A 15758-nucleotide genomic window follows, 5' to 3' on the forward strand; every position below is an offset into this window, starting at 1 on the left:
CTCTGGCTGAGTTCACCCCTGGAATTTTGGGTAGATGCTCTTTCTCTTTTCCTTTTCATCCTCTTCTTGGACTGCCAGGATGTCTCCAGGGCTATAGTGGCCACTGTGTCCTACTAGCTCCCAATCTTGACTCTCCAGCAAGGCCCCTGTCCTCCCACTCCAGACTCACCTGCGCAGCTGTGCTGGCCATGGCCTCCCTGGATAAGTTTATCTGAAGGAGCAGGCTCTTCTCCCTAGGCCCAGCCTTCCTGGAGCCCCATCTCAGAGGAGTGGGAAACAACATGCCAGGAGCTGGGACTTTCCTTGGCCTCCTCTCTCTCTCACCCCCTCACACATCCATCCATGGATGTCATTTTTGGCTGTAACATCCTCACCACTTCCTAGCTCCCAACCTGCTGGGCACCTTACTACAGCCTCCTGGGTGGCTTCCCTGCCTCCACCTTGAACCTCCCTGCACCCATGCCCCACATTCCAGCAGGGGCAACTGATAAAGACAGTCTTCTTCCCTTAAAGACACCATAAGATAGCCATCTCCCCTCGGCTACTAAAGGCCCGACTCACAGCCCTGGCCTCCCTGGGGGTGTCCAGCCCCTTCTTCTCTACCAGCCTCTCAGGTCCACTTGATATCCTACAGCTCCACAATGTTCTTAGTGGCCCATGTGTGGCCGGAATCCCCAGGCCAGTGCTGAATTAGTGACCCCAGTCAGATCTGCCTTCCCCCCTTTTCTCTGCATCTTCTACTTCGTTTCATTGAAGTCAAGTGTGTGTGTGTGTGTGTGTGTGTGGTATAGAGGCCTCAGATATGTGATTCCACTGCTCCTAAGCTGACCTCTTCACTCTTTTCCCCTCCTCCAGAATGAGAAAGAGAAAGGGGGAGAGAAAGAAAGGGAGAGGCATGACAACACTGTTTTCCCAGTGTTGTGGTGCTCGTGACATCTACTAATTTTTATTCAACATCCATACTGAGGTGACCATGGCCTCCTCTGTGGCACCCAGACTGTGGGGCACCCTCTCACCTGAGCATTGACTGTGTGCTCCAAGGGGGGAGCCCTGCTCTCTTCCTCCCTTGGGGTGAACCTACTGCTGGGACTCAGCCAATGCTTATATAAAATAAGAGGTGAATAAATGAACTGGGCAAGTCTCAGGTGCCATCTGACTGCTGCTGTGGGGACTTAGGGTAAGGCCAGGAGAGCTCTGCCACACTTGCCCCTTGCCTCCACGTCATCTCCCCTCCTTTCTTTGCTTTACTTCCATCCCTCCATTACTTTATCCTCCTTATTAGTGGCCTCCCTTCTCTTCTACCCTATGCCAGCTTGTAGGGTCCACAAGGGGTGGCACAGAGGTCACTCAGATATGATCCACTCAGCTCCTAGCCAGAAAAAGATGGGTGTCCTCCACTTCCTTAAACTTCCACCTCCACCAAGGATGAGGCAGGACCCATTGGCCCTGAGCTGTGCTAAGAGCTGCAGCATCAGGAAACAGGCTATGGTCTCTTCCAAACCTTTGATTATTTTTTTCATGAATATATTCTATCAACAGCTATTTATTGAGTGTCCACTGTGTACCAGGCACTGTGGGGTCCCAGAGAAAAAGACCGAAGCCCAAGACAATCTCTATCTTCAAGTTTATGGACTGCTGGGAGACGGGAGAAGACATCTCCAACAATAAATGATTGTACACTCAGAGCTCAGCTCAGGGCTCAATTTCTGTACTTCACCTTTTCATCTTCTCTGGCTCCCTCCATCCCCCCTGCCCAGTGTCTGAGCTGTTCCCCGGGGCCTGTGAATATCACGGTGAGTGTTGGGGGTTGTGGTGAAAGGCACAAACTCTGGTGCCACACTGTCCTGGTGTGTATCTAGTTCAGCAACTCACACCATTTATCACTCTGGCCAAGGGATTTAAGCTTGAGGGTTCACTTTCCTCACCTGCTAAGCATGTCCTCTCTTTCAGAGGTTGTTAAAATTAAGTGCTTAGAACAATTCCTGGCACATAGTAATTGCTCAATAAATGAGGGCTTTGTTGCACTTTTTCTAACCAGGTAGTTCCTTCAGGGCAAAGAAAAGCTTAGGATTGCTCTCATCTCTGGAAGATTATCTATGCTCAGTGAATGTGTTGACTGGGGGAATAAGAGAGGGATAATCACAAACTATGAGACATGAAAGAACACTATACTGAGGGCATAGGAAAAGAGTCCTGCCCCAGACCAGTGATACAAACTGGGTGAAAGCAGGTCCTCAAAGCTGAGTCATCCAGGTTGGTTCAGTCACCTGAGGTCCATATCCCAGGTTCCCTGGGACTAGAGCCTGCCCTTTCTCTGGGACGTGGATGGAGGCTGTTGAGGGAAAGTCTCTCCTTTTCAAAGTTAGTATTGTGGAACATGGTGGTACAGAAGGCTACTCCTCCATATGAAGGAATAAAAAATGCTGGACCTGCTGGGGACTCTGGTCTGGGGTCTTTTCACCCTACCCTGAGGGAAGACCCTGAGAAGCTGGGGTACCTCCAAGGACCTCTGTGGCCCAAGCAGGACTCCTAGGGACACATGTGAGGGAACTCAATGAAAAGTTTGGCTTTAAAATTTATTTACTTATTTATGAGATATATAAATAGATAGAGAACACCAGGGAATCACTCTGGCACATGATCTGTCAGGGATTAAACATGGGACCTCATGCTTGAGAGACCAGTGCTCTATTCACTGTGTCACCTCCTGGGCTGGCAAGTGTTTCTGTTTAAACTCAATGGGGGAGGGGCTGGGCAGTGGCACACCTGGTCGAGTGCCCATGGATTCAAGATCTCTACCTGTAGTGGGGGAAGCTTCACTAGTTTTGAAGTCCTTTCTGTCTCTCTTCCCACTTCTCTCCATCTTTCTCTTTTTCCACCTCTCTCTCTCTTGTCCTCTCTCTCTCTCCACCTTCCCTCTCAATTTCTGTTGCTATCCAATAAGTAAATAAAATGTTAAAATCAACTCACTGGGAACCTCTCTGAGACAGAGAGGAGAAGTAGCTCCAGCATTCCTGTCTGAGGAGAAGGAGAAAGAGAAAGAGGGTTCTCTACCCTTCCAATCCAGGACTCAGCTCCATACTCCCCATCATCTATCTGCACAGGGTGACCCCTTGAGGGAGAGCAGTCTTATCAGTCTTGTTGAGTGGACATTACCCCTGTTGGATGGGCATATGTCTATGTTCCCCCCGCCCCCCACCAGGTTACAGCTGTGGGGAAGCAGTGCTGGTCCATATCTGACTAAGTTGATTGTCTTAATCTGATCTGTGTTGGTTGGTGTTTGAGAATGAACACATCAATGCAAGAGCTGCTCCTGTGGAGGGAGGGAAGTCAGAAGAGGAAAAAGCACTTGCCTGGTGCTTTGTACTGAGCTCTCCTTATTCTTTTACTCCGTCTTTACCACCACCCCAAGAGTTGGCACTTGGCACTGTGAGACCCACTCGCACGTGTGAAGATGGGCCACACTTAGTGACCTGCCTGGTGTGAGGGAGAGGGTGCATGTTCCAATCTGCTCTCCTGCACTGTGGCTGTCCCTCTGCCAGAGTCTGGGGATCATCCCTACAACCTGGAGCTAAGATGAGACTCCTAACTAAGCCCTATTGCTTAGGGGATAAAGATAACCACAGGATATTCCAGAGGGGTTGCAGGTCTTCTGGGAAGTGCCCGTACATGGTAGGAGTGAGCAGCACACTGAGTAAGTTGAGTGCTTGCTGCCTGAGTAACTGCCCATCCACCTCCTCCCCTCAGCAGAGGCTCCTCCCTCTTCCCTGGCCTCCTTTCCACTGAGGGCCCACAGCAGTCCTGCCATCCTCACGGCCTTGTGTGTCCTGCCTGGGTCCTGCAGGGGGCAGGCTCTCTCTAGGAAACACTGCCTCGTTGGCCACCTGGTGGGACACAGGTGTAACCCCAACACAAGTCCCATTTGGCCTCCGGCTTTGCTGGCTACATGGGCACCATGGAGCATGATTGGGGGTGGGATTGCAACTCCAGGACCCTTTGTGTGTCTGTTGTCCCTATTTTGATAGGTCCACAGAAGAACTAGATTATAGGATGAGGGTCCCGAGCTTCCTGGAAAAGGGCATCTTACTGTCTCTCCCCAGGGCAGATGGAAGATTGATGTCACAGGGACATTTTGGGTAATAGTTGTGACCCATGGCTCCAGCTTCCCCATGTCAGCTACTGGCTCTTCTCTTCCTGTACAGGACAAATGCATGTTGAGGCTACTGTGATGTGTCTCCAATGGGATGAAGTTTCTGGGGTTTTTGGTGACTGCAGAGGAATGGGGTGTGGGGGTCTCACCTCTTCAAACAGCTCTTGAAGGTGAGAGTTCTGTGAAAGCTTGGGTTTACATCAGCCTTTCCATGCTCCTGCAGAGTCTGGAGGGGGCAGGTGGATGGCTGGTACTGCTGAGGCTGACAGAGGCAGCTTTTGGGGAGGGGAATTGTGGGAGCTGGCCAAGAGGTGGTATTCACTCTTCTGGTTCATTTTTATGAACAGCCATAATGACTCTGTGGCTTCTTTTATCCAAGACTCTCAGGCCAGTTTGAAAGGAGAGTCTACAGCACTGAGTGTGGTTAATTACAGCCCGGAGCCCACAGTCTGGCAGGCAGACAGGCCGTGGGAGCAGGAAGACAGTGGGATCCACTGCACACCAGCCCCTGTAAATGCAGGTGACCGAACCCGACCAAATAGGATGTTTGGCAATTTACTCTGTGGCTCAGTTAAGTGGTGTCTGAATCAAGGGGACGGGGGACACCAAAATCCCAGTTTCCTTCTCTTAGTGGGGCTGGCTATGTGACATCCACAAGCTACAGGTTTGCTTAGCACTTCAGGATAGCAGCTGCGGTTCTGGAATTCTCCTGACCATAAAAGCTGGGGATGGGGTGGGTAAGGGGTGGGGAGGTTGGGGGTTAGGGATTCTATGGATTAAGCAGGAGGCTCTGGGAGGGAAGTTGTCCCTCAGAGCAGCTGTGTGGGAAGAACTGGGGACCTTGGAGTCAGAAGGAAGAGCTTGCTGCAGGAGAACCTGAAAGGTATGGCTGAACTTGGGATCATGGGCCTGCACTGGGACAAGAACAGTTTGGGGCAGAGTCAAGAAGCCCCAGGGAAATCTCTAGAGCCATCCTCTGAGGGAGAGAAAATGCCTTTGCATTCAGAAGGGAGTGGGCCTAGCAAAGGTAGGTGGGTTGTTCAAGGTTTAATTGGAGTTAGGGTGAGGCCTGGTGGGGATTCAGGGCCATGCTCAGAGCAGCAGGCTAGGATGCTGGGAGCTTCACAGGCCCCAGGCCACGGGAAGAGCTGAAGCTCAGGTTCATGTGGAGGGGTGATCAGTGGGTGCATAGAGTTCTTTTTTGGTGTTGGTGTGCACTTATTGTTCTGAGGAGACCCCTCTCCCCCATACACACACCAAAGCCTGGTAACAGCAGAAGTGCTGAGTGGAGGTTAGAGGCATGGGCTTGAGGAGATGGAGCAGAGAGCAGAGAAGAACTTGTCAAATCTTGCCTTGGAAGGTTGAGTCATGCTGTTGAAAGCAGCTACCACCAAGAATATCACTGAATGGTGTATTGCACCAAAATAAAGGATTCTGGGTTAGGTGGGTGTTGGAGGGAGGGTTCAGGTCCTGGTACATGATGGCAGAGGACCTAGTGGGGGTTGTGGAAAACTGGGAAATGTTATGCATGTGCAAACTATGGTATTTACTGTTGACTGTAAAATATTAATCCCCCAATAAAGAAATTTAAAAAAAAAGAATGTCGCTGAGGTGGCCTGGGGAGAGAAAGTAAAGATTAGCTTGTTCAGGCCTTCCTTCCTTCTTTCCTTCCTGTCTTCCTTTCTTCCTGACAGAGACAGAGAGGCAGAGAGAGAGAGAGAGAGAGAGAGAGAGAGAGAAAGAGATCACAGATCAACACTTCCTTCAAAGCAGGGGGGTTGACCATCAGTCTGGACTGTACACATGACAGAGCCCCTCAATAGCCAATTGAGCTATTTTGCCAGCCCTGCTGTTTGGAGCTGCAGAGAGGGAAGCACAGAGCAGCTGGATCTTGTTTGGCCATCAGCCAGTGATGCTTCCTCACCCAGGGTTAGCAGACAGAATATAAGACACCCAGTTACACTGGGATTACAGACAAGATAGCAAATTTTTATTTGTCCAAGTAAATCCCCAATATTGCATGCATTTTGATTTGTGAGAGCAGGCAATCCTGTCATGAGCAGGTCTGTGCACAGTCTCAAGCTTTCTACCATGAATATGGGTTGAGGGAGACTTTTCTTATATTTGATGGACAGATTAGATTGATAACTAGATATGTCTTAATTCAAAATTTTGTTTCCTCCCACTTGGTGTGCATGTTACAGCTTGTCTATGTGGAATATAGCATAGACTGGTGGTGGATTTGACTGAAGCTTGGATGAGGTTATTTGATGCAAAATATAGAGTAAATATACTTTTTTGGGAAAGGGTCAGGAATCCTGGATACGTTGTGGCTTGCACAAATTTCTTGTCACAAGAAGGCTGCTGGGTAGGAAAGATCAGTGTGGTTCTCCCCCACCCCTTTTTCCTGATTGGTGCTGGTAATGATCTGGGGAGGCTAAGGCATGAGGTCAACATTGCTTAAATGCCTGAAATGGTGAGAAATTCTGTAGGATGTGTGAGCATGTGTGTCAGAGAGGGCTAGAAGATAAAATCTAGGCTGGCAGGAGACTCTAAGACAGACAGCCGTTGAGTGGTCTTACTTCTCTTGGACACAGCTGAGGGGAGCCTTGACTGCCCCATGTCCACTGTCTGCTTCATCTCATGCATTTGGGGCACTGAGGTGGTACTAGTGGTGTCCTGCATGTTCTGACCACAGCCTGGAGAGGCAGGGAACCAGAGACTCTGCTGGGACATCTCATTACCCCCGTGGTCACACTGTGGCAGGGTATCCCTGGTGCTTCCTCTGTTGAGGGGACTGCTCAGAGCTGGGCAGAAGACTCAGGCTTGATTTCTTGAGTTGTTGCCCAGAGTTGTCATTTCAGCCTGGATCTGTCATGGAGCTCTTGGGAACACTACCTAGGAAAGGGCCCTTCTGGAGAATAACCCTGGGGGGGGGGGGCTGGACTGCTGTTCCCTCTGCCTGTGATGAAGGGCCAGGAAGAGGCCCTCCCTCTCCTCTCTTCTCTCTCTCTTGCGCAGGTAAGGAGAAAAAGGAGACTCTAAGGTTATGGGGTGGTTAAAGAAAAGAAAACTCAACTCTGCCATGGCTTCAGACCTCCATAGTTCCTCTGCATTCTATGGTTCAGTGACAGGAGAAACAGTGGCTCTGGGGTCCATGGATAAGTCACAGACATGTCTAAGTGACTGAAAATCAAATCCACTGCAAGTGTTTGGACAGTAAATCCCATAATGTCTGAGATGGAAGCACTCTGAGCTCACCTTGCTGTGGTGAGCCCTTCCCTGTGTAGATGGGCTTTGAGGCCCAGAGGGAATGGTGGTGGGGGCTTGTCAATAGAGTGTTTAGGGCAGATCTTAGTCTAGACTCCAGTTCCCTACCTTTAGCCCAGTTTACTTCTTTATTTAAAATTAGTTATTTATTATGGAGCCAGTGGTCTCATGCATGAGTGGTTTCACTATTCCCTGGCTGACTTTTTCGTTCAGAGAAACACACACACACACACACACACACACAGAAGAAGAGACACCGCAGTGCCAGAGCTTCCCCTGGTGTTTTGGCAATCTTGTGTGATGCTGGGGTTTGAATCTGAGCCACATTCATGGTGAGGTGATCTACCTAGTGAATTATCTTTCTGGCTCCTAGTGTATTTATGATCAAGCTTAGAAAGGAATGTCTCAGGACAGGAACACATTTATCTATTTATTTATTTTTACCACCAGGGTTATTCCTATCCACCACTCCTGGTGGCCAATTTACCCTTTTAGATATAAAATGAGAACTATAGAGAGAAGGAGAGGAAGAGAGAGAAGGAGGGACCATCACACTAATCCATCACCTGTGAAGCTCCCTCTTTGTAGGTTCTCCCTTGTGCTGAGCAGCGGGCTTGAACCTGTCCCTCAGAATAATGTAACATGTATCCAACTGGGTGACTGACTTTCAGGTTTCAGGAACCTGCCCTGAAATAAAACCTGATGAATGAGGACCCCTAGGTTTCTTAACACTGATCAGGTGGACTTTCTCCTGGCCTGGGATGTGTGTCACCAGGAGCTACCCAGGGAGGTGAGGGACTCTCTGAGCCAGAACTCTCTGCTCTGAGGAAGGTAGCCTACTCTGTGCTGTGGGTCTCTCTACACCCTGTGATGGTCCAGGCTTCTAGGGTGGAAGAGAACAGAGGGATTTCCCATGATACCTCCTTTCTGCTTTTCTGTCAGAGATGACCATCAGTTTACAACATGGACAAAGGCGAGAGAGTGACCAAAAGATCATCTCTAGTGGCCAGCCCGTCACCTGCTCCAGAAGAAGATTGTGCTTTCTCTCACAGTTCATGGTGATCTTCCTTATGGCCAGGTTGAGTATGATGGGGGCATGGCCAGAGCAGAGGGCATATGCTTATTCATTGCCTTGGGAGAAATCAATTCCAGATGCTTATTGCACAGTAAAAGTTAGAAAAAGAAGATAAGAACATCAGTTTAAGAGGTGCAGCAGCTACTATCCCCAAGTAGAGCAGGGCTGCTCTCTGGGCCCATTTCCCAGGATCAACATGCTGTGTCATAAGAAAAGTAATCTGAGGCACCGGTGTAGCAAGGACTTGTCTGAGTGAACCCAACAGCGACAGACACACTGCACTATATTCTAGCAAAGAAAGGGGGAGCTCATAGGAGATCTGGTCAGAGCCCCAGTCTAGGCTCTGGGGACACTGACAATGTCTAGAGACATTTTTCTGTTGTTGTGATGGGGAGAGGGGTACAAGCTCCTGGCACCTAGTGGTTGAGTGGGTGGAGATGTCCACTACAGTGGGTGGGGCATGTACACCCCAGCCAACCCTCCTGAGTAATTTTAGAGAGAAGCTTATAAAGCTTTTTAAGAGGCTACTAAACTTCAACTTCAGAAGCACATAAATGCTTCCATAAACTCCAGCTTTGCAAACCTGATCTGTGTGGGAGAAGAGCAAGCCAGTTGTCCAAGTCTTGGGAAACCCATGTTGTACGGCAGGTGGAAGGAACAAACTTTGGTCCCTTAGTTCTCCAGTTCCCATCTTGACTTGCTTAACTCTCTGGTAGAGTTGCCTTTGTTCTCCTCATTTTTTCCCCTGTTCAAAGAGCACTGTCCATTGGTCATATCAGGGGTCCTGATTCTACTGGAGCAGGTGACGGGCTGGCCACTAGAGATGGTCTTTTGGTCACTCTCTTGCCTTTGTCCATGTTGTAAACTGATGGTCATCTCTGGCAGAAAAGCAGAAAGGAGGCATCATGGGAAATCCCTCTGTTCTCTTCCACCCTAGAAGCCTGGACCATCACAGGGTGTAGAGAGACCCACAAGTACAGAGTAGGCTACCTTCTTCAGAGCAGAGAGTCCTGGCTCAGAGAGTCCCTCACCTCCCTGGGCAGCTCCTGGTGACACAAATCTCAGCCCAGGAGAAAGTCCACCTGATCAGTGTTAAGAAACCTAGAGGTCCTCAGAAAACTGGGGCCCACAGAGGAAACAGCCCTCCCAGATACTCCATTTGAGGGCTCACACCATGATCCTTTGGTAGCCCCAGCCATGAACCATTGGCCAAGACTATCCACTTAGTCTAACCAACATTTCTAGAGCACCTGAGCTTTTTCAAGTGCCTGGGCTTCTGTTATTGTTTGGCCCTTTTGTCTGTGTGAATCAGACTGGTGACTCTGCAGTGCTGACCAGGATACTAAGGTTGCAGAAGAGAGAGTGATAGGGCAGCCTCAGAGGTGATTATCAGCAGAATTAGGATTTGAAGCCATGCCTCCTGTGTCTAAATTCTAGGTGCCTGATCTTGACCTTAGTTGTATGGAGTAGCAATTGAGTCAGGTTTTGAAGTTGGAGACCCCTGGTTTTGGAGTCACTCTCTGTTTACCTTCAGCAAGAATTTATTTATTTATTTATAAAATTGACAAGGCCATGGGATAGGAGGGGTACAATTTCATATAATTCCCACCACCAGAACTCCGTATCCCATTCCCTCCCCTGATAGCTTTCCTATTCTTTGTCCCTCTGGGAGTATGAAGCCAAGGTCATTGTGGGATGCAGAAGGTGAGAGGTCTGGCTTCTGTAATTGCTTCCCTGCTGAACATGGGCGTTGACTGGTCGATCCACACTCCCAGCTGGAGCCCCACCTCCCCAGTGCCCTACCCCATTAGGGAAAAGCAAGATTTTTTTTTTAACCATTCTGAGCACCAGTTTCTGCAGTGATGAAAAGAAGAAAAAATGGGTTATCTCCTAGGATAAGTGTGTGGTACAACTGACATAAACATGGGCCTGGCACATAACAGATACCCCATGAAGTTGAGTTCTCTTTGCTCCCTTATCAACCCCCTCCCAGTGGCCCAGGAAGGACTAAGCAGCTATGAGGGGTGGAGAAAGTGGCTGGGGATGATAAGCAGGTGGACTGGACTTTCTAGGGAATGACATGTAGAGAGGACAGGGATCAAATGTCATTTGTGGTGCCACTATTTATGGGATCTGGTGCAAAGACTTTGAAGAGGCAATAAAATTCATCTTCTGCTAGGAAGTGACAAATGCAAGACGTTTTATTTTACTAGGCAAGGAATTCTGGATGACTAGCAAAAATCACATTATCATGAGATTAGCTTTCTGGTTTCGGAATAGGCTTTCCCAAGAGACATCTGCCAACACCCCATGGGGAGTGTATATAAATGCTCTGGAGAGACCTGGGAGGTCAGAACCCCAGCTCCTTGCTAAACTGACAACTTCTGCCACCATCATGACCACCAAGATCTGCTCCCCAATTTTAACCTCTGGTTCTGTCAAAGGCCTCTGTAGCACAGCAGGTGGCATTTCTCGGATGTCCTCTGTCCGCTTTGTGGGCTCCTGCAGGGTCCCCAGTCTTGCTGGTGCTGTGGGGTCAGCCTCCTCTTGCCGGATGGGCCTTTCTGGCCTTGGGAGCTACATGCCTGGCCCATATCTGTCTACTGGGCCCTATGGCTCTGGTTTCATGGGCAGTGGGGGCTGGTTCTGCGAGGGCTCCTTCAATGGCAGTGAGAAGGAGACCATGCAATTCCTCAATGACCGGCTGGCCAATTACCTGGAGAAGGTGCGCCAGCTGGAGCGAGAGAATGCTGAGCTGGAAAGCCGCATCCGGGAGTGGTATGAGTCCCAGATCCCATACATCTGCCCCGACTACCAGTCCTACTTCAAAACCATTGAAGAGCTCCAGCAGAAGGTAACAGGGACCTAGCTCCTCTCCGGCCAGCCAGCTCACCCCTGGGAGGTGATCTTATCCTAAGAGATTGCAGATGGGGCTGTAGCTTTTGGAGAATTATTTTGCTCTTTTTCTCAAGGAACTGGATTCCCCACATCTCTCTGCTGGTCTCTTGCTGGTTTCTGACCTCTTGTCAGTCATCCCCCCCCCCCAACTATTTCTGTATAGGAACGGCAATGAGTACCTGAGTAGAAATAGGTATTCTACCAGATGCTTTTCTATTTATTGGCTTATTTATGCTTAACTTGGAGAAGAGTGTTACTGAAACTATTTCTACAGATGTTGAAATTAAAACTTAAGACTTCCAGAAACTTGGTCAAGATCATACTACTATGGTACCTGTAGGTAGAAATTACATCTAAGTTCTCTCCTGTGACCTGTGGCCACCACTCTGAGGGCTACAGATGCCAGCACTGAATGTCACCTGACATCTTTGTGATGGCCTTCCTGGGACCCATATGTCCTCAGTGTCTGTGCTCAAGAGTTGGGGCTGGAAATGCTGATAGTGCAGTTGGTATTAAAGAGTTGGCCTCTGGGGTCAGGCAGTAGTGCAGAAGATGAAGCACACGTGGTGGGAAGCACAAGGACTGGCGTAAGGATACCGGTTCAAGCCTCCGGCTCCCCACCTGCAGGGGGGGTGCTTCACAGGAGGTGAAGCAGGTCTGCAGGTGTCTGTCTTTCTCTCCCCCTCTCTGTCTTCCCCTCCTCTCTCCATTTCTCTCTGTCCTATCCAACAATGACATAAATAACAACAACAATAATAACTACTACAGCAATAATATGAAAAATAAACTAGCTCCTATAAACTGAGCTGACTCTGCCTTCCCACTCACCCCCACATTGATGAACCCTCCTCAGCTCATGGGACACCTCTTGCTCCTCAGATTCTGCTAACCAAGGCTGAGAACTCTAGGCTGGTCCTGCAAATTGACAATGCCAAGCTGGCTGCTGATGATTTCCGGACCAAGTGAGTGAACTGGGCTTGCTCAGGGAAGGCTCTGCACAACTTCCTTATCTCTGCTGCCTGCCTGTGGGAAGGGTGAGGGTGTGACAGGGCCACATGGAGGTATAAGTGGGAAAGCCCATGTAGAATTTCTGGGTCAAGGGAGAGGACCACTATGACACTCATCCCAAACCAGTCACTATAGCTGGAGCCCCTGTGGGGGTGAGACTTTCTTGCTGCAGCCACAGCAGTGCTCTGTGTCTGCAGGTATGAGACGGAGCTGTCCATGCGGCAGCTGGTGGAGGCCGACACCAACGGCCTGCGCAGGATCCTGGATGAGCTGACCCTGTGCAAGGCTGACCTGGAGATGCAGGTGGAATCCCTGAAGGAGGAGCTGCTGTGCCTCAAGAAGAACCATGAGGAGGTGAGGCGGGTGTTTCCTGGTCTCCAAGGTCTTTCATCCAGCCAGGAGCCCTTGCTGCCACTTGGACCCGTGTGAAGACTGTGACAGACACCTCTACCATAGTTCCAGTTAACAGTTGCTGGTGACTTGAAACCACACAAAACCCTGCTTTTTTTTTTTTAGCACTTATTTATTTATTATTTGATAGGACAGAGACATTGAGAAGGAAGGGGGATGGAGAGGGAGGCAGAGAGAGAGAAGAGAGAGAGAGAGAGAGAGAGAGAGAGAGACATACCTTCTACACTGCTTTATTGCTAGTGAAGTTTCCTCCCTACAGGTTTTTCCCCTACAGGGATTGAACCAGGTGCATGCATATTGTAACATGTGTTACTGCCTATACCCAGATCTTTGCTTTTTATTCTCTTTACATATCTGCTTCACAAGAACCTCCTTCCCCCTCCAGGGAGTAGATTAGCTCCATTTGTCAGAAGTGCAGAGAGGGTAAGTCCCTTGCTCAGAGTCACACTTCTATCTAAGAGATCCAGTGCTTGTATCATTTATTTTATTGTCCCAAATCCAGAAATGAAGTTGGTATAGATCCACAAGGCTTGGAGAGGTTAAGGATCTTGCATAATACCACACAGTAGGAAGCTGAAGGAGAAGGGTTTGTACTCAGTCAATGGAACCCCCGACCCGGTAAGTTTGCCCACAGCCTGATGCCATGTCACCTTCACTTTGCAGGAGGTCAACAATCTCCGTTGCCAACTTGGGGACCGACTGAATGTGGAGGTGGATGCCGCCCCCCCAGTAGATCTCAATAAAATACTGGATGACATGAGATGCCAATATGAGGCCCTGGTGGAGAATAACCGGAGAGATGTTGAGGCTTGGTTCAATACCCAGGTGGGGCTAGGCAGCCAAAACCAAAGATGTGTGCGTGCATGCGTGTGTGTGTGTGTGTGTGTGTGTGTGTGTGTGTGTGTGTGTCCTTTCCAGTAACATTATGTCATCTGTGTTCTGGGTACCCGCATGTATTACTACAGACTGAGGAGCTGAACCAGCAGGTGGTATCCAGCTCCGAGCAATTGCAGTGCTGCCAGACAGAGATCATTGAGCTGAGACGCACGGTCAATGCCCTGGAGATAGAGCTACAGGCTCAGCAGAGTATGGTGAGTGGCCTTGTTCAGGTGACTGACTGTATGAACACATGACTTATGGCAGCCCCTGGACCCACCAGCCTTCACTTGCAGTCTATTTGTTATAGGGCATGATCACAGTGATTCACAGACTATCAAGATTGTGGGTGTCCAGCTGAGATCCCTTCACATTGGTATCTTTTCCTTTCTCCCCTTGCAGAGGAATTCTCTGGAATCCACCCTGGGGGAGACGGAGGCTCGTTACAGCTCGCAACTGTCCCAGATGCAGTGCCTGATCACCAATGTGGAGGCCCAGCTAGCTGAGATCCGCTATGATCTGGAGCGGCAGAACCAAGAGTACCAGCTGCTGCTGGATGTCAAAGCCCGGCTGGAGTCAGAGATCACCACTTACCGCCGCCTGCTGGAGGGCGAGGATTGCAAGTGAGTGCCCTTGGGTTCTGGAAGGTTGAGTTGGGGTAGGGCTCACTCAGACTTGTCTGTCTAGACTTTCAGCAAGGACACCAGTCCCTGGTTATTGGGCAGATGATGGGATCCAAAACCTCTCACTCTTTCTTAAGTCCTTCCAGCCCTGGGCTCTGATCATTCACAGGGAGACAAGCTGTTTCTTATATAACATCCTCCAACCACCATCATCTGCTGGCAGTTTCTAGCCTCCAATCCTATGGTCCTAACTTCCTATCTTTAGGAATTTCAGATTCACTCTCTGGGGCCATTAATTTTCTTTATTCACCTGTCTTGTTTGATTCTCTAAATTTGTTCAGCACAAATTATTTCAATGCTTAATGCTACATACATGCTGACAGTGTTCTCTACCCCTCCAGGCTGCCTGCCCACCCATGCACCATGGAATTCAAGCATGCTATCAGAGCCCCTCATGTCTCCACTGTGCCCTGTGCCACGACAGTGCCCTGTACCCCAGTCCCCCAGGTCGGCACCCAGATCCGCACCATCACCGAAGAGATTAGAGATGGGAAGGTCATTTCTTCCAGGGACCATGTGCTGCCCCGCCCACTGTAACCTGAATGAGGGCCACTTGGCCAGGGTCTGAGCTATAGGAGGGAGGACATCTCTGTGGCTTCTTGCTTGGCATGGCCCTCTTTTTCCTAAAGGGACACATGCCCCCTCTCACCCCTCTCCACTCAGCAGGTTTTTCTACTGAAATATTTCTTAGACCATGTTCCTGAACTTGACTGCTTTTATTCCATGCAAAACTGGGTGTCCTTGAAAGTTTCCCCAATAAAGCATGTTCTCTTGGCAAAGCAAATTCAACTCTTTTGTCTTTTCTCATGCGGTCAGTTGGTGGGGTGTTGGTTCAGGGGATGCAGTGAAGTTGTGGTCTTTGGTCTCAGTTCTCTCTTCTTTTACAGGGTAAGAAATGACAGGTTGACTCAAAATGCTGAATAGAGGTGACATCTCTGGTCCTGGACAATGAGGACAGACACTGACTTAATTCAGATCAGTGCTGACCATACTCTATGGCATAGCCCTGTTGGTGGGCATCCACTTAGGCCCCACAAGAGGCAAAGGCTTCTAAATCAGTCTTAATTAATTACTTTTTCTGAAGAGATAGGAGAGAGGAGAGAAGAGAGATAGGGATAGATAGATAGACAGAGAAATATGCCCTGTCAAACGTGGTGCTGGAAATTGAACTCAGAGCTTCACAAATTAAGTCCTATTCTCTGCCCACAGAACCACCCCCCAGTCCTGTTATTTCTCTCTCCCTGTTAGCTTCTCTCACTTCTTCAGCTCTTGTCAGTGCTACTGGCCTATCTCTAGCCCTGACACTGAGGACAGTTTTGGGAGAAGGGTTCTTGGACCAGCCAGAGAGAGGCAAACTCCAGGCAGCCAGCCTAGGTAGTCAGTGAGG

At 49.4% G+C, this 15758-nt stretch overlaps 1 protein-coding gene across 3 annotated transcripts; it reads left to right on the forward strand.

Moving 5' to 3' along the window:
• Nucleotides 1-4612: 4612 nt before the first annotated feature.
• KRT36 (keratin 36) lies at nucleotides 4613-15156 on the forward strand. Of its 3 annotated transcripts, XM_060203509.1 has the most exons (8): nucleotides 4709-5033; nucleotides 8363-8478; nucleotides 12273-12355; nucleotides 12599-12755; nucleotides 13476-13637; nucleotides 13778-13903; nucleotides 14091-14311; nucleotides 14713-15156. In XM_060203509.1, exons 2-8 carry the CDS (start codon nucleotides 8365-8367, stop codon nucleotides 14906-14908), a joined length of 1059 nt encoding a protein of 352 aa, XP_060059492.1. In that variant the 5' UTR covers nucleotides 4709-5033; nucleotides 8363-8364; the 3' UTR covers nucleotides 14909-15156. The 3 variants fall into 3 exon arrangements, with proteins under 3 accessions (XP_060059493.1, XP_060059492.1, XP_007535556.2); XM_060203510.1 differs by lacking the exons at nucleotides 4709-5033; nucleotides 8363-8478 and adding an exon at nucleotides 4613-4670; XM_007535494.2 differs by lacking the exons at nucleotides 4709-5033; nucleotides 8363-8478 and adding an exon at nucleotides 10697-11349.
• Nucleotides 15157-15758: the final 602 nt, after the last annotated feature.

Source organism: Erinaceus europaeus, chromosome 12, assembly GCF_950295315.1.
Source record: "Erinaceus europaeus chromosome 12, mEriEur2.1, whole genome shotgun sequence".
NCBI classification, from domain to species: Eukaryota; Metazoa; Chordata; class Mammalia; order Eulipotyphla; family Erinaceidae; genus Erinaceus; species Erinaceus europaeus.